This window comes from Gymnoscopelus microlampas (assembly GCF_963454915.1).
Source record: "Gymnoscopelus microlampas genome assembly, chromosome: 21".
Classification (NCBI taxonomy): Eukaryota; Metazoa; Chordata; class Actinopteri; order Myctophiformes; family Myctophidae; genus Gymnoscopelus; species Gymnoscopelus microlampas.
Genome location: NC_139958.1, coordinates 266,352 through 293,891, shown reverse-complemented (window position 1 = coordinate 293,891; position 27,540 = coordinate 266,352). Strand labels below are relative to the sequence as shown.

General features: G+C 42.7%; 2 protein-coding genes across 2 annotated transcripts; both read left to right on the top strand.

Moving 5' to 3' along the window:
- Nucleotides 1–1,505: 1,505 nt before the first annotated feature.
- On the top strand, nt 1,506–11,119 carry LOC311037478 (palmitoyltransferase ZDHHC12-B-like). Its single transcript, XM_084046653.1, has 5 exons — nt 1,506–1,669; nt 5,615–5,754; nt 8,673–8,765; nt 8,945–9,111; nt 9,819–11,119. The coding sequence occupies exons 1-5, from the start codon at nt 1,573–1,575 to the stop codon at nt 10,141–10,143; spliced, it is 822 nt and encodes a 273-aa protein (XP_083902779.1). The 5' UTR covers nt 1,506–1,572; the 3' UTR covers nt 10,144–11,119.
- Nucleotides 11,120–17,398: 6,279 nt separating this feature from the next.
- Nucleotides 17,399–26,611, top strand: LOC311037315 (neuropeptides B/W receptor type 2-like; the record flags this gene model as incomplete). Its single annotated transcript, XM_084046443.1, has 4 exons — nt 17,399–17,850; nt 24,083–24,326; nt 24,706–24,955; nt 26,583–26,611. The coding sequence occupies 4 exons, from the start codon at nt 17,399–17,401 to the stop codon at nt 26,609–26,611; spliced, it is 975 nt and encodes a 324-aa protein (XP_083902569.1).
- Nucleotides 26,612–27,540: the final 929 nt, after the last annotated feature.

The window sequence follows — 27,540 nt, the reverse complement described above, 5'->3', positions numbered from 1 at the left end:
GATCTGCTATTTTCAAACAATTTAGTACTTTTGATACTTTAAGTATATTTTGATGCTTTTTGAATACTTTTGTACTTTTACTCAAGTAACATTTTGAACACATGCCTTTTACTTGTAACAGAGTATTTCTACACTGTGGTGGTATTGATACTTTTACTTAAGTAAAAAAAAAATAGTACCTTTTCCACCATGGTTTTGACATGAAACATTATAATTATAACAGCATGGAGACAATTTGGTTCTTATTATTATTTACAAACTCTCATCTGACTATTTAGTGAAAACATAAATATAGATGGGATTTTATGCATCAATTGACAATTATGCTCGAAATATATATATAATATTTTCGGAATATATTTTCCGAAAATAGCCGACACATATCGTCTATTTCCGGAGCGCGACACCGTCGTACGGCCAAGTACAGTCTGCAGCATCAGTGGGTGAAACGAAATGTCCCTCACTGCACGCCGTACTGTCATCACGTGACAGACGCAGACGGCTAGCCAATCACAGCTCAACTACTAGGCTGTACGTAGCGTGGTGTAATATGAGAGTGACGACACTAGCAGAGTAAGGATGGAATGCAGAAGTGCTCTGTCTGTCTCTATCAGATAGTTCCAATGTTTGGGACTATAGCCCATAGAGCAAAGCGTGTTGCAACTCTCTCTCTCTATGTCTCTGGCTGTGTGCGAAGCAACGACAACAATAAACAAACGGAGCGTCGAGGATTTACATAATGATCATTTAAATACACTTTATTATTATTGTTATTATGACAGAGGATCAGTGTGTTATTACAGACACACTGTACAACCATAGAGTTAACATGGATCTGGACATTATAATAGCATGTTAGGATCATCATGTTTGAGTTAGGATCATGTTAGGATCATCATGTTAGGATCATGTTTAAGTTATGATCATGTTGAGATCATCATGTTAGGATCATGTTAGGATCATGTTTAAGTTATGATCATGTTGAGACCATCATGTTAGGATCATGTTAGGATCATGTTTAAGTTATGATATAACAGGATCATGTTAAATTATGATCATGTTAGGATCATCATGTTTGAGTTAGGATCATGTTAGGATCATCATGTTAGGATCATGTTTGAGTTAGGATCATGCTAGGGTCATCATGTTAGGATCATGTTTAAGTTATGATATAACAGGATCATGTTAAATTATGATCATGTTAGGATCATGTTAGGATCATGTTAGGATCATACTAGGATCATGTTAGGATCATACTAGGATCATGTTAGGATCATACTAGGATCATGCTAGGATCATGTTAGGATCATGTTAGGATCATGCTAGGATCATGTTAGGATCATACTAGGATCATGTTAGGATCATACTAGGATCATGCTAGGATCATGTTAGGATCATGTTAGGATCATGCTAGGATCATGTTAGGATCATACTAGGATCATGTTAGGATCATGTTAGGATCATGCTATGATCATGTTAGGATCATGCTAGGATCATGTTAGGATCATGCTAGGATCATGTTAGGATCATGTTAGGATCATGCTAGGATCATGTTAGGATCATGTTAGGATCATGTTTAAGAATGTGTTCGGCTCAGGGTTCCTGGTGAGAACAGCTCATGTCATCCTGACATGGGTCATTACCTTAATACTCTTCCTACACGATACTGGTGAGTACACTTTACACTTTACACTTCACAATGTATTTAGCAGACGTGATGTTTGGACAAAATCTGTAATATCCAAAAATGTGTTTTGCTAAAATCTGCCTCCTGGTGGCGCTATAGTAGGGCAATGTCAAAAGGGTGGCATTTTTCCTCAACATAGTGTGAATGTGCGTGCTAAGTTTTGTGATCACATGACTATAGAGATCATGTGATCACATGACTATAGAGATCATGTGATCACATGACTATAGCGATCATGTGATCACATGACTATAGAGATCATGTGATCACATGACTATAGAGATCATGTGATCACATGACTATAGAGATCATGTTTACCGATTTGTGTGACATTTGGATAAAATCTGAAGGAGTAATATATATTTTTTCTTTTACATAAGTCGGCCTCCTGGTGGCGCTGTAAAGGTGATGTGAAAATCTAGGGCAAAGGTTATTCCTTGGCCTCTAGGGAGTACACATACAAAGTTTTTCACAGATCGGTGCAGTTATATGTAAAAACACAAATCGACCTCTTATAGCGATACCATGAGGCTGATTTGAAAATTCAAACATTCAAGTGGCATTTCTTCCTCGGCCTAAAGGCAATGTGCGTGATAAATCGCACGCTGCGTTGATGATTTGAGGCATTTTGTTCAAAAAGGAGCACTCCTGCAAACTTTAGAAGCCAATCAGGATGGAATATGAGAAATCTGAAGGACCGGGTTGGTTTAATGACTACAGAGATACTGTGTACCGATTTGTGTGATGTTTGGACAAAATCTGTAGGAGTAATATCAAAAAATGTGTTGTGCAAAAAAGTACCTCCTGGTGGCGCTATAACAGGCCCATGTGAAACATTTGGGGCAGAGGTTCTGCTCTGGCATCCAGGGAGTGTGTGTGCACAGTTTCACATCGACCGGGCCAACAGTGCCAGAGATTAGCTGTTCACAGACAGAAGGACGGACGGACAGACAGGGGGCAAAACAAAGTCTCTGCCACGCCTTCGGCCTGGCGGAGGCAATAATCAACTAGAAAAAGTGCTCCTCGGAGCACAGGTCTCCGCCAGGTCAGGTAGGCTATTGTGGACTCCTGGTGGCGCTATAATAGGCCAACGTGAAAAGGGTGCCATTTCTTCTTAGGCCTTGCACGACAATCGGACACTGACTGCATTCACGATTTGAGGCATTTTGTTAAAAACATGTGTTTCGCTAAATTCGACCTGTTGGTGGCGCTATAACAGGCCAATGTTAAAAGGGTGGCATTTGTTCCTCAACCTAGTGTGAATGTGCGTGCAAAGTTTGAGCGCAATCGGACGCTGCGTTCATGATTTGCGGAATTTTGTTCAAAACAAGCCAATAATGCAAACTTTAGATGTGAATCTTAAAGGGATACTAGGGAGTTCAGAGGTAAATAAGCACCAGCAGTACTTTTCCCCGACCACCAGGGGGTGACGTAGGAGGGACCTCCATAGAGAGGTTCTTTTGAAGGCATGGTGCCCGAAAACAGGTTGCTTTATTGGGATACAATATGCGGAAATTCCCGCCCTGCTGGTTCTCTGAATTTTTATTTTTAAATAGGCTCTTTCATGATAAATTGACCACATATATGAAGTTAAACAACTAAATTCTATCCACACGCTATCTTAAAATTAAATTCTGTGCCTCAAAAACGAAGTTTGAGAGCGTTTTAAAACCGAAAGTAAACGTTCATACGGACACGGACGCGCACGGACGCACACATGCGTGCGTTAATTTACGTACCGGACATAAACATAGAACACATAAACATTAGGGAAAATACGGATTTCAGAAGGAGGACTGTGTTTCAATGCATATAAACACCCCAGCATCATTATATAGTGGCTGATAGAGGGGAAAAAATGCAAAATATATATATATATATATATTTTAAATTTAGGCTTAATGTTCCCTACAATACCTTTAACCAATGAGAATGGAATATGTGTACAGCACATAACACACACTGATATACTGGTCTGTGTACAACACATAACACACACTGATATACTGGTCTGTGTACAACACATAACACACACTGATATACTGGTCTGTGTACAACACATAACACACACTGATATACTGGTCTGTGTACAACACATAACACACACTGATATACTGGTCTGTGTACAACACATAACACACACTGCACATACTTTGGGTGCTCATATCCCCCGACGGGCAGGGACGTGCACAGATAGGGGTGCAGTACGTTAGTCCGACAGCGCATTCCTCCGACAGCGCAGCGCTCCGACGTTTCAATACTAAACCCGAACCAAACCCGCACCCTAACGGTGCGTTTTAACAGCGGGCAACTCTGGGCGATGCCGGGCGATATCGCCCAAAAAGATAAAGAGAATCCATCTTTCATCGCCCCCCCACCCACTTCGCCCGATCGCCGGCTCTCATAGACTTTCATTATATTTTGGGCGATGTTGCCCGGCATCGCCCGAGAGTTGCCCGCTGTTAAAACGCAGGGTAACCCTAACCGCACGCGGATGCCACATAGTCGGAGAAAAGGTCTCTCGGATTATCGCATGCCTCCCCACAGATAGACTCTAGGTGGTGCTAGAGCACCTGCCCTTTGCCCTCTTGACCAGAAGTGCCCTTTTTTCCCCCAGTTTACAGCAGGGGTCTTCAACAGGGGGTCCTCAGAGTTACTACAGGGGGTCCGCCAAATCTTTATGTGATATGATTTTTCTTTTTACCATAACCACTCGAAACCTAGCATCCCTTTTCTGAGGAGAACTTTAGCCAAAAATAGCAGATCTACAAGCCCACAACGCCTCGCGCTGTTTTACCCCTGCAGGTGTCAGAAGGAATATTCTCTCATTAAGCGGATGGGTTTTTGACGAACTTTAGACTAGATTTTCTTACCTTAATACAAATTGTCATAAATACTATATGCTTCCAGTCGCTAGTTTAAAGTCTCCTTTCAGTCATCATGATATGCGTTTTGCTAAATTATGGTCCCATTTATTCTAAAATTGACGATAAAGTAGGCTATTCTCCAGGAGGGGCGGGATGATTTGATTGACAACCTACACAACCAATAGCATTCTTTGGGGATTGTTCTCCGGTTCCCTGGTCACATGTCTGGTCTCAACCAATAGCGTTTGAGCTCCGACGTGCCCAATGGTATATATTAAAGATGTCTTCATTTACGGTCTGTAGAAACCAATGGCTGACGTCACCGTTCCCTTCGTCCATATTTTTTACAGTCTATGGTGACAAATAGTGAGGTGTTGTAAGCTTGTAGATCTGCTATTTCTGATATTTTATGTATGAACATTTCTTGAACATGGAAACGATTATGATGATTAGATAATAATTGCGATTAGACGGTTATGTAATAATTGTGACAGGCCTAAGTGGATGTTTATGTTTTATGTTATTTAGATGTGTTGGCATGTCTACTGAATAAGTGTGTGTATGTGTGTTTAAACTGTCTACTGAATAAGTGTGTGTATGTGTGTTTAAACTGTCTACTGAATAAGTGTGTGTATGTGTGTTTAAACTGTCTACTGAAGTTTGTGTATACTGAATAAGTGTGTTTATGTTATTTTGAATAAGTGTGTCTTTATGTTATTTTCAATAAGTGTGTGTTGATGTTATTTTGAATAAGTGTGTTATTTTGAATAAGTGTGTCTTTATGTTATTTTCAATAAGTGTGTGTTTATGTTATTTTCAATAAGTGTGTGTTTATGTTATTTTGAATAAGTGTGTGTTTATGTTATTTTGAATAAGTGTGTGTTGATGTTATTTTGAATAAGTGTGTGTTGATGTTATTTTGAATAAGTGTGTGTTTATGTTATTTTGAATAAGTGTGTGTTTGTGTTATTTTGAATAAGTGTGTGTTGATGTTATTTTGAATAAGTGTGTGTTGATGTTATTTTGAATAAGTGTGTGTATGTGTTTTTTACGTTAACAGACCTGGCGAGGCAACAGGCCACAGGTCAGCTGGTAGAACCGGTGCTGTTCGTTCTGCTGGTGCTGGTGTCGGTGTTGCTGTACTTCGCCGTCTCTCTCATGGACCCTGGCTTCATCCTGTCAGATGACAACGACCTGCAGGTGAGTTCTCATTGTCTCCATTAATGACATCCTTAACCTTCCATGTTACTGTGGTGTTACTGCGTTTAGTGCGTTATGGGCATTACAGCTCTGTTGCGCAATATTTATTCATGCGCGGGTTCCACGCAATATGCAACCACTGAAAACAACTATTAATGTTTTAATTCTGACGAAAACCAGGACGATTTTGTTGTGACATGTTGAAAACCTGGACATATTAGTGTATTGGAGATATTTGTCGGGACTCTGAGCTTGAAATCGGGTCAATCCTGGCCAAACCGGGAAGTCTGGTCACCCTACTCTGGGTGTGACAGAGGAGGCTAACATGCTAAATGCTAACACTGTGTTGCAGTGAGGAGGCTAACATGCTAAATGCTAACACTGTGTTGCAGTGAGGAGGCTAACATGCTAAATGCTAACACTGTGTTGCAGTGAGGAGGCTAACATGCTAAATGCCAACACTGTGTTGCAGTGAGGAGGCTAACATGCTAAATGCTAACACTGTGTTGCAGTGAGGAGGCTAACATGCTAAATGCCAACACTGTGTTGCAGTGAGGAGGCTAACATGCTAAATGCTAACACTGTGTTGCAGTGAGGAGGCTAACATACTAAATGCTAACACTGTGTTGCAGTGAGGAGGCTAACATGCCAAATGCCAACACTGTGTTACAGTACACTGGGTGTGACGGGGGAGGCTAACATGCAGCCAAAGGCTAACACTGTGTTGCAGTGAGGAGGCTAACATACTAAATGCTAACACTGTGTTGCAGTGAGGAGGCTAACATGCCAAATGCCAACACTGTGTTACAGTACACTGGGTGTGACGGGGGAGGCTAACATGCAGCCAAAGGCTAACACTGTGTTGAAGTGAGGAGGCTAACATACTAAATGCTAACACTGTTTTGCAGTGAGGAGGCTAACATGCTAAATGCTAACACTGTGTTGCAGTGAGGAGGCTAACATGCCAAATGCCAACACTGTGTTACAGTACACTGGGTGTGACGGGGGAGGCTAACATGCAGCCAAAGGCTAACACTGTGTTGCAGTGAGGAGGCTAACATACTAAATGCTAACACTGTGTTGCAGTGAGGAGGCTAACATGCTAAATGCTAACACTGTGTTGCAGTACACTGGGTGTGACGGGGGAGGCTAACATGCAGCCAAAGGCTAACACTGTGTTGCAGTGAGGAGGCTAACATGCTACACGCTAACACTTTGTTAACAGTTCACTCTGGGTGTGAGAGAGAGGAGGCTAACATGCTTAATGCTAACACTATATTACAGTTCACTCTGGGTGTGAGAGAGAGGAGGCTAACATGCTTAATGATAACACTATATTACAGTTCACTCTGGGTGTGACAGGAGGCTAACATGCTAAATGCTAACACTATGATGTTACAGTTCACTTTGGGTGTGACAGAGGAGGCTAGCATGCTACATGCTAACACTGTGTTAACAGCTCACTCTGGGTGTGACAGAGGAGGCTAACATGCTACATGCTAACACTGTGTTAACAGTTCACTCTGGGTGTGACAGAGGAGGCTAACATCAGGCCCTCAGGACCCTCTCAGGGGCCCTGATTCAGCCACCTTTTCACTATGCTTGCACCTCTTGGTACTCCAACACCTCAGTGTCACTGAAGACTAAGCTTCAAACCTCCCAAAACAAACTGATTCGGCTACTCCTCGGACTGGGGACCATGACCCACCTTTCTCCAACCCATTTTGCCAGCCTAGGCTGGCCCAGGGTGGAAGACAGGGTTAAACAACTAAAAATGGGCCTGGTCTTCAAAATTGTAAATGCAAATTTACCCGATATGCACCCTATTCCCGCATATCTGAAATACTTCCAAAAAGTTAGCGACACCCACAGTCACAATACTAGAGGGCGTTAACAACAATTTGGTACCACCCACCCATAAAACAAACATGGGAAAATTCTCCTTCTACAGCACTGCCACCCAGGATTGGAATAGTCTAACCCCATCCCTCAAAAAATGCAGTTCGCTGGGCTCATTTAAAATAGCCTTAAATCATCTTTCAGGAGGCCAAAAAAGGAGGTAGTACCATTTTCCCGTTAGACAGCCGACCCCCCCCTACTGTTCTTGTACATATAGTCCCCCCCACCCTCTGGGTGTGACAGAGGAAGCTAACATGCTAAATGCTAACTGTGTTACCAGTTCCCTCTGGGTGTGACAGAGTAGGCTAACCATAGATATAGAAACCTAGATACCTCATTGGCCTCTGCAGTTCATTGGAGCGACTGGTATCGCAATACATTTGTGCTTCCGCCCTCAGTCGCGTGCGTCACAGAAGGGGACCTTCAGTTGGCCTAACCGAACGTCCCCTTCTGTGACGTTCAGTAGGCCTCTGATTGGCCTATTGAACGTCCCCTTCTGTGACGTTCAGTAGGCCTCTGATTGGCCTACCGAACGTCCCCTTCTGTGACGCACGCGACTGAGGGCGGAAGCTGGTGCGCGCCCGAGATACGAACGATTCAGAGCCGAAGGAGGCGTCTACCTTTATATGTCTATGAGGCTAACACTGTGTTGCAGTGAGGAGGCTAACATGCTAAATGCCAACTATGTGTTAACAGTTCACTCTGGGTGTGACAGAGGAGGCTAACATGCTAACACTGTGTTGCAGTGAGGATGCTAACATGCTAAATGCTTACGCTGTGTTAACAGTTCACTCTGGGTATGACAGAGGAGGCTGGCATGCGAAATGCTAACACTGTGTTAACAGTTCACTCTGGGTATGACAGAGGAGGCTGACATGCTAAATGCTAACACTGTGTTAACAGTTCACTCTGGGTATGACAGAGGAGGCTAACATGCTAAGTGCTAACACTGTCTTAACAGTTCACTCTGGGTATGACAGAGGAGGCTAACATGCTAAATGCTAACACTGTGTTAACAGTTCACTCTGGGTGTGACGGAAGAAGAACAGGACATGATTCAAACCAACACCAAATCACTGCGTCAGCGCCGCTGTGGACACTGCCTGCTGCAGGTACGATTAGTCCAACAATCTGTGCTCGAGTTCATTAGTTAATCAGTGTATTAAAGTATTACATGAAAAACTATGAATGTTCATTCGTTAATCCATGAATCAATGATTTAACCTGATGAATTAATGAATGAATGAATTCATTAATGGTGTGTTAATGAATGATGTGTTGACGCCCACAGCAGCCCATGCGCTCCAAACACTGCCAGACGTGTCAGCACTGTGTCCGGCGTTACGACCACCACTGTCCCTGGATAGAGAACTGTGTGGGAGAGAAGAACCACCGCTGGTTTGTCCTCTACCTGGCCGTCCAGCTGCTGGTGCTGCTGTGGGGCCTCAACATGGCCTGGTGAGTCCACACCTTCACTAAACCACTGTTAGCATAGTGCTGTGAGTCCACACCTTCACTACGCTACATGTTAGCATAGTGCTGTACCTCCACTTCACTATGCTAAGTCCTGGATTTAGCATAGTCCAGGACTTTACATTTCACTCACACTTCAACATTATAATTAAAATAAAAACTAAATTGCGGGGGCACGGTGGCGCAGTCGGTAGAGCTGTGACCTCACAGCTAGAAAGTCCTGGGTTCGATTCCCGCCGGAGACGCTGTGGGCGCTTTGGCCGTGTCTTCTCCGCGTCATCAGTGCCCATACCCTAGTAGGTGGGGTTGGTCAAAGGGCCTTTCTGTGTGGAGTTTGCATGTTCTCCCTGTGTCTCCTAGGGTAGGTACCCTCACAAAAACATGCTGTAATCCTGGTCTCTATACTGCCTCCCCCTGGTCAGCTGGGGCGCCTGATGGAGGGGAAAGGAACTGGTTGGAATAACGTGTTCCTTCCATGCGTTACGTCCTACCGGGGAAACTCCCCCCTGTCAGGTGACAAGAAGCGGCCTGCTCACTCCTCATGCGTTGAAGGAAGCGTGAGCTCAGTTCTGGGCTCTCCCCAGGCTGGCAGAGGGAGAGTAGCGCCCAGGATTACACAGGCATTGGTGAAAACATGGGTTACAAAATGGTGGGATAAATGTTAAATTAATTGGGGGTTAACTGTCCTGCAGGTCAGGCTTGAGGAGCCCCGCCCCTACGTTGTCGTGGCAACTCTGGCTCCGTACCAACAGCCTGCTGCTGGGTGTATCTGTGCTGGTGGCTCTGCTGGCGCTGACCGTTCTGCTGCTGCTGGGCTCCCATCTGTACCTGGTTTCCCTGAACACCACCACCTGGGAGTTCATGTCCCGTCACCGCATATCCTACCTCAAGCACTGTGGCGCCGACGAGAACCCGTTCGACCGCGGAGCCGTCCACAACCTGTGGGGCTTCTTCTGCCTCTGGGGCAACGTGGTCTGGGAGCAGGTCTACTTCAGGGAGGGAGACCACCCTGTGTAGACCCTATGGGTCTACTTCAGGAAGGGAGACCACCCTGTGTCTGCTTCAGGAAGGGAGACCACCCTGTGTAGACCCTATGGGTCTGCTTCAGGAAGGGAGACCACCCTGTGTAGACGCTATGGGTCTGCTTCAGGAAGGGAGACCATGCACCCTGTGTAGACCCCTTATGAACCATGGGTCTACAACACTATGAACCATGGGTCTACAACACTATGAACCATGGGTCTACAACACTATGAACCATGGGTCTACAACACTATGAACCATGGGTCTACAACACTATGAACCATGGGTCTACAACACTATGAACCATGGGTCTACAACACTATGAACCATGGGTCTACAACACTATGAACCATGGGTCTATAACACTATGAACCATGGGTCTACAACACTATGAACCATGGGTCTACAACACTATGAACCATGGGTCCAACCAGGACCCCTGGGGGGTCGTCAGAGTTAGGGCGCCAAATCTTTGTGTGAAAGGAACTTTCTTTTCTTGTTTACATGAACCACTTGAACCCTGGCATCCCTATTCTGAGGAGAACTTCAGCCAAAAGCAGAAGATCTAGATCGGCTATTTTCAGCGAAGAGGTTTGGTGTAGAAGGGTTAAAAGAGCAGACCAAGTACAGAGTGAAAGGTCAAGTTTACTGAGTATTGACGGTTTAAGTGGTTAAATGATTAAATACGCATGAACATGAATCCACCATGACGGTGTCTGCCAAACTAGTCTATGAAGATATCCATAAAATCTATGAAAAAAGTTAAATCTGCCCCCATATGTAGTGGGTCTGGTTTAACCCCCTAGCATTCATGTTCTGTTTAGACTCTATAAACCCCCTAGCATTCATGTTCTGTTTAGACTTTATAAACCCCCTAGCATTCATGTTCTGTTTAGACTTTATAAACCCCCTAGCATCCATGTTCTGTTTAAACTTTATTAACCCCCTAGCATCAATGTTCTGTTTAGACTATAAACCCCCTAGCATCCATGTTCTGTTTAGACTATAAACCCCCTAGCATCCATGTTCTGTTTAGACTATAAACCCCCTAGCATCCATGTTCTGTTTAGACTCTATAAACCCCCTAGCATCCATGTTCTGTTTAGACTATAAACCCCCTAGCATCCATGTTCTGTTTAAACTATAAACCCCCTAGCATCCATGTTCTGTTTAGACTATAAACTCCCTAGCATCCATGTTCTGTTTAGACTCTATAAACCCCCTAGCATCCATGTTCTGTTTAGATTCTATAAACCCCCTAGCATCCATGTTCTGTTTAGACTATAAACCCCCTAGCATCCATGTTCTGTTTAGACTATAAACTCCCTAACATCCATGTTCTGTTTAGACTCTATAAACCCCCTAGCATACATGTTCTGTTTAGACTATAAACTCCCTAACATCCATGTTCTGTTTAGACTCTATAAACCCCCTAGCATCCATGTTCTGTTTAGACTATAAACCCCCTAGCATCCATGTTCTGTTTAGACTATAAACCCCCTAGCATCCATGTTCTGTTTAGACTCTATAAACTCCCTAGCATCCATGTTCTGTTTAGACTCTATAAACCCCCTAGCATCCATGTTCTGTTTAGACTATAAACCTCATAGCATCCATGTTCTGTTTAGACTCTATAAACCCCCTAGCATCCATGTTCTGTTTAGACTATAAACCCCCTAGCATCCATGTTCTGTTTAGACTATAAACCCCCTAGCATCCATGTTCTGTTTAGACTATAAACTCCGTAGCATCCATGTTCTGTTTAGACTATAAACTCACTAGCATCCATGTTCTGTTTTAATGGTCAGATTATAGTCTGAGGACAGAGTTTTAATGGTCAGATTATAGTCTGAGGACAGAGTTTTAATGGTCAGATTATAGTCTGAGGACAGAGTTTTAATTGTCAGATTATAGTCTGAGTACAGAGTTCTAATGGTCAGATTATAGTCTACGGACAGAGTTGTAATGGTCAGATAATAGTCTACGGACAGAGTTTTACTGGTCAGATCATAGTCTTAGGACAGAGTTCTAATGGTCAGATTATAGTCTGAGGACAGAGTTTTAATGGTCAGATTATAGTCTGAGGACAGAGTTTTACTGGTCATATTATAGTCTAAGGACAGAGTTTTAATGGTCAGATTATAGTCTAAAGACAGAGTTTTACTAGTCAGATTATGGACAGAGTTTTACTGGTCAGATTATGGACAGAGTTTTACTGGTCAGATTATGGACAGAGTTTTACTGGTCAGATTATAGTCTGAGGACAGAGTTTTAATGGTCAGATTATAGTCTAAGGACAGAGTTTTACTGGTCAGATTATCCAACAGTTTGTATCCACCCTTTAAGCACTTTCACCCCAGCGTCCCTGTTTTCACATGTTATTGTAGATGACAGTTTACACACGTTTTTCTAAAGTTTTCACAAAGTTTCAGAAATTCTCAATGTATTTATTTTCAAAGCTGAAGGATAAATGGCAGGCTTACGTAGTCAAAGCAAAATAACATTTTGGTTGAGGCTTGGGTTGTGTAGTTAGTTAGTTACCTTGCCATGATGTAACTACAAATATTGGTGAGATATCTTCAATACTGTAGTTGCTCCATTGATTAAAGATGTATCTTCTCCTTATTGACTGATTGAACACTGAAACAGCACTACAACACAAGCCCGACGTGTTGTGGGCTTGTAGGTCGGCTATTTTCGGAGCATGAATCAGGGATCACTGCGGTTTACATTCTTGGGTTCTTTAGTTTAGTCTTTGTTGTGCTTTGATCATTTAGTTTAGTCTTTGTTGTGCTTTGATCACATTTAGTTTAGTCTTTGTTGTGCTTTGATCGCGTTTTGTTTGTTGTTGTTGTAAGAAATAACGTTCATTCAACATGGTCACAATACTGGTTGAGAAACGAGCCCTTGACAAAATGTGTGGTTTCGTTTTTGGAAAGTTAATTAGTTTAAGTTATTTTCCCTTTTTATCTGTGAATGTTTTCATTATGTTTAATGTCCTGTAATTATTGAACTGTTATTTATTATGCACAAAACATTTGACAGGGTCCGATCAGCTCGACGATATTTATATTTATATATTTAAAAAGAGTGAGAAATGTTTGTATTGTCAGCAATATGTTAACGTGTGTTATTTTTAAAACTAGCATTTTGGAACAGAAACCTGTTTTTTATAATACATAAAGTAATGATTTGTCCATTTGAGCTTTTCTCTTCAACACCGAGAGCAATAAACGTGGTATGTCACTTCCTGTTCCCGGCAATAACAGTGCTATGTCACTTCCTGTATCTGTGTAGAACAAAATGTGAGTTCATTGCACGTCGTGTGTACATGTGGAGTTATGCAACATGTTTGTACAGAAATCCTTTCTTATACAACTGAACCTGCCACTAATAAACGCGAGTGTTTAACAGGAGTTTTCCCATCCCGAATGGTAGTTTTTATATTAAATTGCAGATCTACAAGCTCACAATGCGGCGCGTCCTGAGTTTTCTAAAAATAATATTGAGTAGACATTGATGATAGGCATAATGTTAACACAAACATAACTGGTTATCGTGTGACTGCTGACTGCAACAGGCTCTATGCACAGCAGCCATAATGGAGAGAAATTGGGCCTCCTCCTTACTTCCTTCACAGGTGTTACCAATAATTCTGATGAAGGCTCTGCTCCATTTAGTGTGGAACAGTGGTTCTCAAACCCCACGGGTCCATTTGGTTCCATTTGTACACTCTCAGAGTTACAGACCTGTAAGGGTCCATTTGGTTCCCTGGACCACACTTTGAGACCCACTGGTGTAGCAGAGTGTTTCCAGTGAGTCAACACCCTGACTCTGTTTGTCGTTGCGTTGCGAGGAGTTGTGGGCTTGTAGATCTGCTATTTTCACAATAATTATCTGTGGAACCGAGTCAAACTAAATGTAACGCCTCAACTCCTACAATTCCAAGTGCTTGTCAGGGTGGGGGGTCCACAGTTCAGATATGTTTTTTTTGGGAGGTCCCCAGTTCAAATATGATTATTTTGGGAGATCCCCAGTTCAAATATGTTTATTTTGGGGGGTCCCCAGTTCAAATATGATTATTTTGGCGGGTCCCCAGTTCCCCAGATGGAAGGACAGAGTGCTGCTGGGTTTCATTATTTTTATTTATTTATTTAACAGGGACAATGCACATTGATCAACATGTCAGTTATTCACGTCCATGTAAATGAGCCAGAGTTGGCTAATTTTCATCTGTAGTCCCTGGGCAGGCTGTTAAAAAAGTGGTATAGTTATCCATACAAAAAGAGACATCGTCAACAATACAAAACAAGTAGACATAGTACAAAAGACAAAACAAATACAGTAAAATAGGAGAAGACACATGAGTGATTAACGGAGCCGAAATGTACTCATGATTGCAAATTTGGTTAGCTTTTAGCCACCTTTTAAGGTTGAATTTGAAGGTTAGATAGTTGCTCTGTCCAGCATCAAGAGAACAAAGCCAGCTGATCTCCAGCATCATCGTGCTCGTCCTCGTTCTCTCGGGGTTTCCGGCGTGGTGGGAATAGTGGGAGGAGTTTAACTTAGTGCATCTGGAGCACATGTGACGTCTAACACTGGAACACTGAACAGATGAAGTGTAAAAGGTTAACATTTTCCCTCATTCCGTTCAGTAGACCCCGCTCCTCTAAACCCTACACAGAGTGTGTGTGTGTGTGTAGTGGTGTAAAGTAACTAAGTACATTTACTCAAGTACTGTACTTATGTACAATTTTGAGGTATTTTTACTTCACTAAGTAGTATTTCCAAGCATCAGTACTTTTACTTCAACTCCACTACATCTCAGAGGCAAATATTGTACTTTGATACCAATTCTTTTGTACTTTAACTCAAGTAAATTTAGAATTCCGGACTTTTACTTGTAACCCTAACACAGGTGTCAGTCCTAACTCCACCCCTTTAAACCTCCTAACTCCATTGGATCCTCAAACTGTCAGTCAAACCTCCTAACTCCACCTTCTCTTTCTAATCAATGATGAACAAAACAACTATCTCTACATTAATGGACAAAACAACTATCTCCACATTAATGGACAAAACAACTATCTCCACATTAATGAACAAAACAACTATCTCCACATTAATGGACAAAACAACTATCTCTACATTAATGGACAAAACGACTATCTCCACATTAATGGACAAAACAACTATCTCCACATTAATGGACAAAACAACTATCTCCACATTAATGGACAAAACAACTATCTCCACATTAATGGACAAAACAACTATCTCCATATTAATGGTGAAAAACCTCCTAACTCCACTTGAGCTGTATCTGGGTAAAGTGATGATAATATAATGTATTTAATATAATAATAATATAATATAATATATCTGGGTAAAGTGATGATAATACTAGAAAAAGTGCTCCTCGGAGCACAGGTCTCCGCCAGGTCAAGTAGGTTATTGTGGCCTCCTGGTGGCGCTATAATAGGCCAATGTGAAAAGGGTGCCATTTATTCTTAGGCCTTTCACAGCAATCGGACACTGCATTCATGATTTGAGGCATTTTGTTCAAAAAATGTGTTTTGCTAAATTAGACCTGCTGGTGGCGCTATAACAGGCCAACGTTAAATGGGTAGCATTTGTTCCTCAACATATTGTGAATGTGCGTGCAAAGTTTGAGCGCAATCGGACGCTGCGTTCATGATTTGCGGCATTTTGTTCAAAACAAGCCAATAATGCAAACTTTAGATGTGAATCTTAGCCAATCAGGATGGAATATGAAAAATGAAACAGATCCGGCTTGATCACATGACTATAGAGATCATGTGTACTGATTTGCGTGAAATTTTGATAAAATTGGAAGGAGTAATATAAAGACATATGTTTTACATAAATCGGCCTCCTGGTGGCGCTATAAAAGGCAGATGTGAAAAATGCAGGACAAAGGTTTTTCCTTGACCTCTAGGGAGTGCGCACACCAAGTTTTACACAGATCGGTGCAGTTATAGGTAAAAACACGAATCAGCGCCACCATGAGACTGATTAGAACATTTTCAAGTGGCATTTCTTCCTCGGCATAGTGGGAATGTACGTGCAAAGTTTCGTGGAAATTGCATGCTGTGTTCATAATTTGAGGCATTTTGTTCAAAACGGAGCAGTCCTGCAATCTTTGGAAGCCATTTTTAGCCAATCAGGATGTAATATGAAAATTCTGAAAGACGTGTTTCGTTTAATGACTATAGAGATACTGTGTACCGATTTGCGTGATGTTTGGACAAAATCTGTAGGAGTACTGTGAAGAAATGTATTTTGCAAAAAGCGGCCTCCTGGTGGCGCTATAACAGGCCCATGTGAAAAAATTGGGGCAGAGGTTCTGAATTGGCATCCAGGGAGTGTGTGTGCACAGTTTCGCTGCGATCAAGCCAACGGTGCGGGAGATTAGCTGTTCACAGACGGACGGACACACACACACACACACACACACACACACACACACGGACACACACGGACGGACGGACGGACGGACAGGGGGTAAAACATGCTCTCTCTCGCCATGCCTTTCAGTCTGGCGGAGACAATATGTCCCAATAATGTCCCCAATAATGTCCCAATAAAGCCCCCCCCCCCCCAACCAACATATGCACAGGACCTCCTGCTCTCAATGTGTTCCCACTTCCCACGACCAGAGGGTCCACACGAGGTCTTTCTGTGGGCTGGTGCCCTTTGCAGACACATCTTTACTGAACACCACTTCCTCCTCCATGTCCTCCTTTGAATCTGAAGCTCAAAGACACCGGACCTTTCCCCAGTCCTCACACTGGATGGTGCAACTGACATCAACTCTGTTTATTCTACAACAACTGACATCAACTCTGTTTATTCTACAACAACCGACACCACCTCTGTTTATTCTACAACAACCGACATCACCTCTGTTTATTCTACAACAACCGACATCAACACTGTTTATTCTACAACAACCGACATCAACACTGTTTATTCTACAACAACCGACATCAACTCTGTTTATTCTACAACAACCGACATCAACTCTGTTTATTCTACAACAACTGACATCAACACTGTTTATTCTACAACAACCGACATCAACTCTGTTTATTCTACAACAACCGACTTCAACTCTGTTTATTCTACAACAACCGACATCAACTCTGTTTATTCTACAACAACCGACATCAACTCTGTTTATTCTACAACAACTGACTGACATCAACTCTGTTTATTCTACAACAAAATGGAAGAGCTTTTCATATCCAACAACAACTCCCGTCTGCTCGCTTCACCGTCCTCACCGTCCGGCCAAGTGGAGCTGACCCCGAGCCCGGCAGAGCTGAACCTGAGCCCGGCAGAGCTGACCCCGAGCCCGGCAGAGCTGGGCAAAGCGGTTGTTTTAGGGCTGTTTTGTGCGATGGGCATTCCAGGGAACGTGGCCGTGCTGACGCTTCTGTTACGCAAACTGGAGAGGAACAACTTCACCCAGATGTTGATGCTGAACCTGGCGTGCTGTGACCTGCTGTACCTGACCACCCTGCCCGTGTGGATCGTTCACGCCGTCAGACACCGGGACATCAACCACACGCTCTGTAAGTTCATCTCCTTCCTGGTGTTCTGCAGCCTCTACGTCAACATCTTCACCATCACCCTGATGAGCGTCCAGCGCTTTGTGAAGGTGCTGCATCATCACAGGTGGGGCAAGTGGTGTAAAGTATGTTTACTCAAGTACTGTACTTAAGTACAATCTTTAGGTATTTTTTACTTCACTGGAGTATTTCCAATATTTCAATACTTTTACCACTACATCTCAGAGGCAAATATTTACTCCATTACTATTATTTGAAAACTTTAGTTACTAGTTACTTTGCAGATATAAATGATTATATTATAAAACACACATTAACCACTTTAGCCCTGTTTTATACCTGGGCTATTTGAGGTAAAGAGGCATACCTAGACACATTGGCCCTCATTTATCAACGCGGTGTAGACCAAATAATGGGCGTACGGCGAGATCACCGCAATTTTCGGCATTTATCAATATATCCTGACGTGGGCTTTATCCTACGGTACGCTGAGATCTCACGTCTGGTCGGGACCAGTTGTTGACGTTGGCTGCACCCGTTAATTCCATCCTAGACCTGCGGAGCAGCATTGTTTGACTGTCTGAGAGGCATTGGACACCTAATCCACTCATAAATCTGTATATCTACACTAATAAATAATCCCTGTGAAAATATAACATTTTATAAAGTAATTTAAACAAACTGCTTTAACAGTCATTCAGATAAGATTGTATCTGTCTGTATTGAAAATAGCAGATCTACAAGCTCACAAGCCAGCAACACGTTGTGAGCTTGTAGATCTGCTATTTTCAAAATATACGGGCGCTTTCTGCGAGAGCACTCTTCTGCGCGAGCACCGGTCTAACAGGCGGCGCTGCTGTTATATTTTCATGGCCACCGGGAGATCAGACATTTAACCCATGGTCCAACACACACCAGCCTTCATTCATTAATGTTCTCTCCAGGCTATCTCTCATTAATGCGGAGCGGGACGGGACTCGCCCGTCCGACGGTCCGAGTCTCACTGGGAAATGGGAATAGCCTACATGAGGGCTTTATTTTAGTGTAACTCGAACGCGCACTGCTCGGTATGGGTTAAATACATTAATCTACAAAAGTATTCCATTCATGCCGATGTGATTGGTATCATAATATGTCATTCATGTAGGCTACAAGCCTACGTGACAATACGCTACGGGCGTGTGTGTGTGTGTGTGTGTGTGTGTGTGTGTGTGAGAGAGAGAGAGAGAGAGCGAGCGAGAGAGGCGTGTGCGTGTGCGTGTGCGGCGAGGCCAGCGGGGGGGGGGGGGGGGGGGGGGGGGGGGCTGTTTCTTATTGGCTTTTCATGTCTTTGATCGTATTCTGGTTCGTCTTCATGTCGTAAAATCGGGGCGTTTTGAGAATATTTATGGGGCGTGTTATTTAAATGACGCTCGTTTCAGCCGTGACATTTATCAACGCTGGGACCAAGTGTAAGCTCGGATCAGCTGTGTAGGATGCGTTGATAAATGTGACTTCGACGTTGGTGTACGCCGAATATATGGAAAAATATACGGCGGTTTATACGCTGCGTTGATAAATGAGGGCCAGTGTGATGTTTTGGTACGCAAATCAGAAAATGCAGGGCAAATGGGGTCATGTTACATTTTTCTGTTAGCAATGGTGTTCGACAAGGAGGGATTTTGTCTCCCGTTTTATTCAACGTTTATGTCAATGATCTATCCACTGAATGAAATAAGTGCAATAAGTCTTATAGGTAACTATCATCAATCACCTTACGTACGCTGATGACCTGGTTGTACTAAGTCCTTACAGTGGAGAGTTACAGCAGATGTTGAAAGTTTGCTGACATTATGGCAACGATCGTGACATAATGTATAATGTAAAAAAGAGTAATGTCATGATAGTGAGAAGCCATGAGGACAAGAAATGGTCTTTCCCAGCCTTTCACCTGTGTGACAGTCATCTATCTGTGTGCCAGGAGATCAAGTACCTGGGCCACATTTTCACTGACAATCAAAATGATAGACATATCTCTAGGCAGTGCCTCATACTTTATGCTCAGGCCACTATGCTGCTTCACAGGTTCAGTATGGCAGTGGTTCTCAAACTTTTTCATGTCAAGGACCCCCAAATTGACACTTATTAGCCCGCGGACCCCCATTTCAAAAGATAAGTCAGGGACCCCCATAAGAGAAGATTTTTACGTCTCTAGCAGTGATTCTCAACCATTTTAATATCAAGGACCCCCAGTTTGACATGCATTAGGGCTACGGACCCCCATTTAATGGCATCTATATCTCTGGGACCCCAATTTATATTGTAAAATCAATGTTAATTTAACTCTGAGAGTGTACAAATGGAACCAAATGGACCCTAAAGGGTCCATTTGGTTCCATTTGTACACGCTCAGAGTTACAGACCCATAAGGGTCCATTTGGTTCCTATCCATCATTTAGCTGGGGACCCCCTGGAACCCCCTCAAGTCCCCCTGGGGGTCCCCGGACCCCACTTTGAGAACCAACGCAGTGTGGGATCAGATCCTGTCAAGTGTGCACTTTTTAAAGCATTTTGCACTCCCATGTATACAGCCTTCGGCCCTCATTTATCAACGCAGCGTATAAACCGCCGTATATTTTCCATATATTCGGCCGTACACCAACGTCGAAGTCACATTTATCAACGCATCCTACACAGCTGATCCGAGCTTATACTTGGTCCCAGCGTTGATAAATGTCACGGCTGAAACGAGCGTCATTTAAATAACACGCCCTTTAAACAATTTCAAAACGCCCCGATTTTACGACATGAAGACGAACCAGAATACGACCAAAGACATGAAAAGCCAATAAGAATCGCCTCGCCACACACGCACACGCACACGCCCTCTCTGTCTCCACACACACACACACACACACACACACATACACACTCCGTACCGTAGCGGTACAATATAATTGTCACGTTACGCTTGTAGCCTACATGAATGACATATGATGATACCAATTACATCGCCATGAATGGAATACGTTTGTATATTTATTTACCCCATACCGAGCAGTGCCCGTTGAAGTTACACTAAAGCATTCATGTAGTAGGCTATATTCCCCATGAGACTCGGGCGGTCTGCAGACTGCAGTGATCCCGTGCCGCCCACGTTAATAAGAGATTGGAGCGTCGGGTTTATATCCTTAACCCAGCCAGGTTGTAGTCTTCATAACTCTCTATGACATAACTCCATAACATAGGACAAGCTACTGTAAGTTTGAATACCTCACTGTCCATGAAAAGGTGCCGTCCCTGCCGCGGGACTCCCGGCGCAAAAGCGCTCGTATATTTTTGAAAATAGCAGATCTACAAGCTCACAACGCGTCGCGATGCAATGCTGGCTTGTGAGCTTGTAGATCTGCTATTTTCAATACAGACAGATCTACAATCTTATACTTCCAAAATGTTAATCAAGTCCATGATCATAACACCAGAGGCAGCTCCACAAACCATGTTCAACCCAGATTTGGCACAACAAAGGGAATGAACTCTTTCTCATGCTATTCATCTAAAATGTGGAATGCCCTACCAAAAGGAGTAAAGGAGTGCAAAACCCTACTCACTTTCAAAAATGCCCTAAAGATACACCTTCAGGAGGCTGCAATTCAAAAATGGCCCCTGTCCAAGTCCTAACCTACCCCATGTCCTAACCTAACCCCCCCCCCCCCCCTCTCTTTCTTTTTTGTACATATTTTTCACCCTTCATACCAGTAACCTGTAAACTGATTGTATGACATTCTGTATAGTAGTGTGTATATCTGTCTGTCTCTTATATGTCAACATGATTTGTGTGCATGGGGATCTCATCTTAAACAAGCTACGTGCTTAACTGAGCTATCCAGTTTAGTAGACCTTGTATTGCGAATTTGTACTTCCATGTACTGTTATGTACTGTCATGTACTGTTCTCATGTTTGCAGTTTGTTTAAATTACTTTATAAAATGATATATTTTCACAGCGATTATTTATTAGTGTAGATATACACATTTAGGAGTGGATTATGTGTCCAGATGCTTGTCAGACAGTCAGACAATGGTGCTCCGCAGGTCTAGAATGGAATAAACGGGTGCAGCCAACGTCAACAACTGGTCTCGACCAGACGTGAGATCTCAGCGTACCGTAGGATAAAGCCCACGTCAGGATATATTGATAAATGCCGAAAATTGCGGTGATTACGCCGTACGCCCATTATTTGGTCTACACCGCGTTGATAAATGAGGGCCTTCCTGTGGTGCTCATACAAGAAAGGTAGCATGAGGAGGCTTAAAGTGTCTAATGATGCCCTCAGGATACTACTTAAGGTCCCTAGATGGCATAGTGCCATGCAGTCACTTGTTTGTAACATGTGGAATCCACACTGTGAAGCTCTCTTAAGACACACTGGCCCTCATTTATCAACGCAGCGTATAAACCGCCGTATATTTTTCCATATATTCGGCGTACACCAACGTTGAAGTCACATTTATCAACGCATCCTACACAGCTGATCCGAGCTTACACTTGGTCCCAGCGTTGATAAATGTCACGGCTGAAACGAGCGTCATTTAAATAACACGCCCCATAAATATTCTCAAAACGCCCCGATTTTACGACATGAAGACGAACCAGAATACGACCAAAGACATGAAAAGCCAATAAGAAACAGCCCCCCCCCCCCCGCTGGCCTCGCCGCACACGCACACGCACACGCCTCTCTCTCTCTCTCTCTCACACACACACACACACACACACACACGCCCGTAGCGTATTGTCACGTAGGCTTGTAGCCTACATGAATGACATATTATGATACCAATCACATCGGCATGAATGGAATACTTTTGTAGATTAATGTATTTAACCCATACCGAGCAGTGCGCGTTCGAGTTACACTAAAATAAAGCCCTCATGTAGGCTATTCCCATTTCCCAGTGAGACTCGGACCGTCGGACGGGCGAGTCCCGTCCCGCTCCGCATTAATGAGAGATAGCCTGGAGAGAACATTAATGAATGAAGGCTGGTGTGTGTTGTTGGACCATGGGTTAAATGTCTGATCTCCCGGTGGCCATGAAAATATAACAGCAGCGCCGCCTGTTAGACCGGTGCTCGCGCAGAAGAGTGCTCTCGCAGAAAGCGCCCGTATATTTTGAAAATAGCAGATCTACAAGCTCACAACGCGTTGCTGGCTTGTGAGCTTGTAGATCTGCTATTTTCAATACAGACAGATCTACAATCTTATCTGAATGACTGTTAAAGCAGTTTGTTTAAATTACTTTATAAAATGTTATATTTTCACAGGGATTATTTATTAGTGTAGATATACAGATTTATGAGTGGATTAGGTGTCCAATGCCTCTCAGACAGTCAAACAATGCTGCTCCGCAGGTCTAGGATGGAATAAACGGGTGCAGCCAACGTCAACAACTGGTCCCGACCAGACGTGAGATCTCAGCGTACCGTAGGATAAAGCCCACGTCAGGATATATTGATAAATAAAATAATAATAAAATAAAATTGCGGTGATCTCGCCGTACGCCCATTATTTGGTCTACACCGCGTTGATAAATGAGGGCCACTGTGTATGGATTCATGTCTCTCCTGGATGAGTCCCAGAACAGTGTTAATGAGGATATAATGAATCCTGTATGTAGAGATGTCTCTAGTACTCATCCAGAACAGTATTAATGAGGATATAATGAATCCTATATGTAGAGATGTCTCTAGTACTCATCCAGAACAGTATTAATGAGGATATAATGAATCCTATATGTAGAGATGTCTCTAGTACTCGTCCAGAACAGTATTAATGAGGATATAATGAATCCTATATGTAGAGATGTCTCTAGTACTCGTCCAGAACAGTATTAATGAGGATATAATGAATCCTGTGAAGAGATGTCTCTAGTACTCGTCCAGGCTGCGTAAACACTGGAGAGTCAGCCTCTATGTATGATTTGCTGTGTTTGTAATGTATTGTTGTTTATTGTGTGATGTTTTTTATGTACTCTATGGACCCCCTGTGTGTCTGGAATACAAATTGAATTGAAAATAGCAGATCTACATAGTAGTAGTGTAATCTAAAATGTTTTGAAAATAAAATGTTTGAAAATAGCAGATCTACGTCGCAATGCGACGCGTTGTGAGCTTGTAGATCTGCTATTTTCAAACATTTTAGTACTTTTACTTTGGTACTTTAAGTATATTTTCATGCCAATACTTTTACTCAAGTAACACTTTCAACACAGGATCTTTTAACAGAGTAATTTTTATAGTGCGGTATCGCTACTTTTTACTCAAGTAAAACATCCGAGTACTTCTTCCACCCACTGCAGGTGGGCCCGGCTGGGCCGACGGGGCGAGCGGGCCCTGCTGGTGGGCCTGTGGGGGGGGTCCTGCTTCATCACGTGGCCCTCTGTGGCCTCCACGGGCCGGACCACCCGGGACGGACACTTTGACTGCAGCAGGCCGTCCCGCCTGGAGGGACAGACACTGGCCGCTACGCTAATGGAGCTAACGCTGGGTTTCATAGTGCCTTTCTGCGTCATGACGTCTTTCTACTGCTGCCTCTACCACAAGGTATACTTTACTACTACTACCCTAACACATTACACCACTACTACCTTAAGCTACTACTACTACTACTACTCCAAATGAAGTCCACAATCACAACACCAGAGGTATAGCTCCACTGACCACGTTCAACCCAGATTTAGCACAAACAAGGGGTTGAATTAGTTCTCCCGCTATGCCACAAAACATGTGGAATGCCCTACCAAAAGTAGTGAAGGAGTGTAAAACCCTACTCTCCTTCAAAACCGCTCTAAAAGAGTACCTTCAGGAGGCTGCAATTCAAAACTGGCCCCTGTAAACGTGCTTTATAAATAAAGCTGACCTTGTATTGAACTGTACTTTCATTTTTTTCTGCAAACTTCTAATAAAGTATTCAATCAATCAGGTGAAGGAGACAGCTCTGTCCAGCAACAAGAGAACCAGCCAGCTGATCTCCAGAATCATCGTAACCTTCCTCCTTCTCTGGGTTCCTATCCACGTGGTCGGCATCGTGGGATTGGTGGGAACGTCCCTGCGTACGTCACGACCCGACATGGCCGCCACACTGGACCGCTTCACGGATAAGGCCAAAATCGTGAAGAATCTTCCTTTGTTCAGCGCCATCATCGACCCTTTTCTCTACGTCTATTCTTTCAGCAAACTGTGGCCCAAGAACAGAGACAACCCTAACCCTAACAGAGACAACCCTAACCCTAACAGAGACAACCCTAACCCTAACAGAGACAACCCCAACCCTAACCCTAACAGAGACAACCCCAACCCTAACCCTAACCCTAACAGAGACAGCCCTAACCCTAACAGAGACAACCCTAACCCTAACCCTAACAGAGACAACCCTAACCCTAACCCTAACAGAGACAGCCCTAACCCTAACAGAGACAACCCCAACCCTAACCCTAACAGAGACAACCCCAACCCTAACCCTAACCCTAACAGAGACAGCCCTAACCCTAACAGAGACAACCCTAACCCTAACCCTAACAGAGACAACCGTAACCCTAACCCTCTGCCGCCTGACGTTGTGTGAAGCATTTAATCCATATAGTACAATAGGTGTTATTATGGTTATGTTATATTATTATTAATGTTTTAAAACATTTAATCCATATATATAGTACAATAGGTGTTATTATGGTTATGTTATATTATTATTAATGTTTTAAAACATTTAGTCCATATAGTACAATAGGTGTTATTATGGTTACAGGGTTAGGGTTATTTATGTTATATTCAGGGTTGCATTGCTCAACACTGGTTATATTATTATACAGTGGTGTAAAGTCAATTCAATTCAATTCAATTCAATTCAATTTGAACTGGGGACCCCCTAAAATAATCATTATTTGAACTGGGGACCCCCTAAACTAATCATATTTGAACTGGGGACCCCCTAAAATAATCATATTTGAATTTGTGTGTTGAATATATGAATTGCATTAGTATGCAACTATTAGTAGCAGTGGATGTTGGTGGAGAAAGTACTGGACCACCAGTACTTGTCAAAGTATAAATACTTCTGGTCAAAGATTAATTAGATGGGTTAAATTGGCCCCTTAAAGATATTTCAGCAGGCTAATTACACTGGGTGAGCTATAATCTATAAACTATAACGTTCAGGAATTAAATGGTTAAAAATAATTCATAGGTCAAATTGGTCCTTTTAAGTTATTTCTACAGGTGCACTGAGTGGGTTGTAATCTGAATATATGTTTTAAATCAGTGTTTAGAGCATTAAATACACAATGAATCAATTGCCAATCAAACCAATGACAGTAATAGCTGCCTAGACTCAAATAAAATAAAATAAAATGCATCTATTATTCACAGACTGTCTCACACAGCATGACATTCTGAGCTTAAATTCACAGGTTGACTGTTAATTCTAAACAATCACCAATGATACACAAATTATACACAGTAATAACTTTTAAAGTGTCCAATATTTCTTTGTATTTTTTTGTATTTTTAATATGCTTGTTTAATATGACTGATGTAATCTACACTATTAACAGTTGGGTATAAAATAAACAATCCCGCAATTATCTTATAAACAGCTTTAACTTAAATGTCCATCAATGCTGTTGGTAGAAAAAAACATGCATGGTTTGGAAAATGCAACACTATTAGATTTAATAGTTTACATTTTATGCAACAATATCTTGTCATCATGACACATGTTTTCATCCTGAAACAACAGAATAGAATAAAAACCAGAGGTTATGAAGCCTCTAATGTTATTCTACGGACTGTGTCGCCCTCTAGTGGACAAACTCTACTCTCGTCTCCTCTAGGTATAGTATTTATAACTATGACGCAGTGACTCAACAAACACTATTTATGGATATTTAGTCCATTTAATCATTTTATAAAGAGCGTCATCATAATAAGATGATGATTTGTATTGTTAATTCCTCCTCCACTCATTGGTTTGTTAGTTTGTTGCTGCATAAAGCAGCTAGCTGCTAGCTAGCCACTAGCTACATAAACAGACACACGTCACACATTACGTCATCAAACATGTGACATGTCAAACGTCGAACGTAACGCTGCGCTGGACTACATTTAAAGAACTACATTTTCCATCGACCATGGGTGGCTACAAAACTACAATCGACTAGCCTACTACATCTCCCATACACCCAGGGTAGCTAGAGGACTACATTTAAAGAGCTACATTTCCCAGCCACCATGGATGACTAGAAGAACTACACTAGAAAGGACTACATTTCCCGCTCACCTAACTGTCATGCTTCACGTGTCATGCTTCACGTAGAACGCCACGTGAATGCTTCCGTTTTCTACGACGACGGTGTCGCGCGCCGAAAATAGCCGATCTACAAGCTCACAATGAGTCTCATTGTGAGCTTGTAGATTTGAACAGCTTCATGTAGAAACCAGCGCCATGTTGCGTCATCTCGTGTTTAATATTTTAATGATTAGAGTTCTTTATTGACGACTTCCACTTGTATTTACTCATTTTGTCCACACGAGGGCGACAAGGGCCGTTGAATACAACCAGTCAGATGTTTGTGAAGTGTTGTAAACATGAACACATTTATAACATTATCTTGCTACCATAATTGACGGCCACAGTCATGGAGTGTACACGAGTGTATCGCCTCAATGGCCAAGCAGACACATGGCCCAACTAACTCCACATTTTCCCCCAAAATTCCTCAATATTCTGCCTGTCAAACCAGCTGCTTCGCATCCCATCACT

Bases quoted from the DNA above. Each gene is read 5' to 3' on its own strand.
- LOC311037478 (XM_084046653.1), top strand. From the start codon at position 1,573: ATGTTTAAGAATGTGTTCGGCTCAGGGTTCCTGGTGAGAACAGCTCAT. The intron at 8,766-8,944 runs GTACGATTAGTC...TGACGCCCACAG, and splicing joins GTGGACACTGCCTGCTGCAG to CAGCCCATGCGCTCCAAACA. The intron at 9,112-9,818 runs GTGAGTCCACAC...ACTGTCCTGCAG, and splicing joins TGGGGCCTCAACATGGCCTG to GTCAGGCTTGAGGAGCCCCG.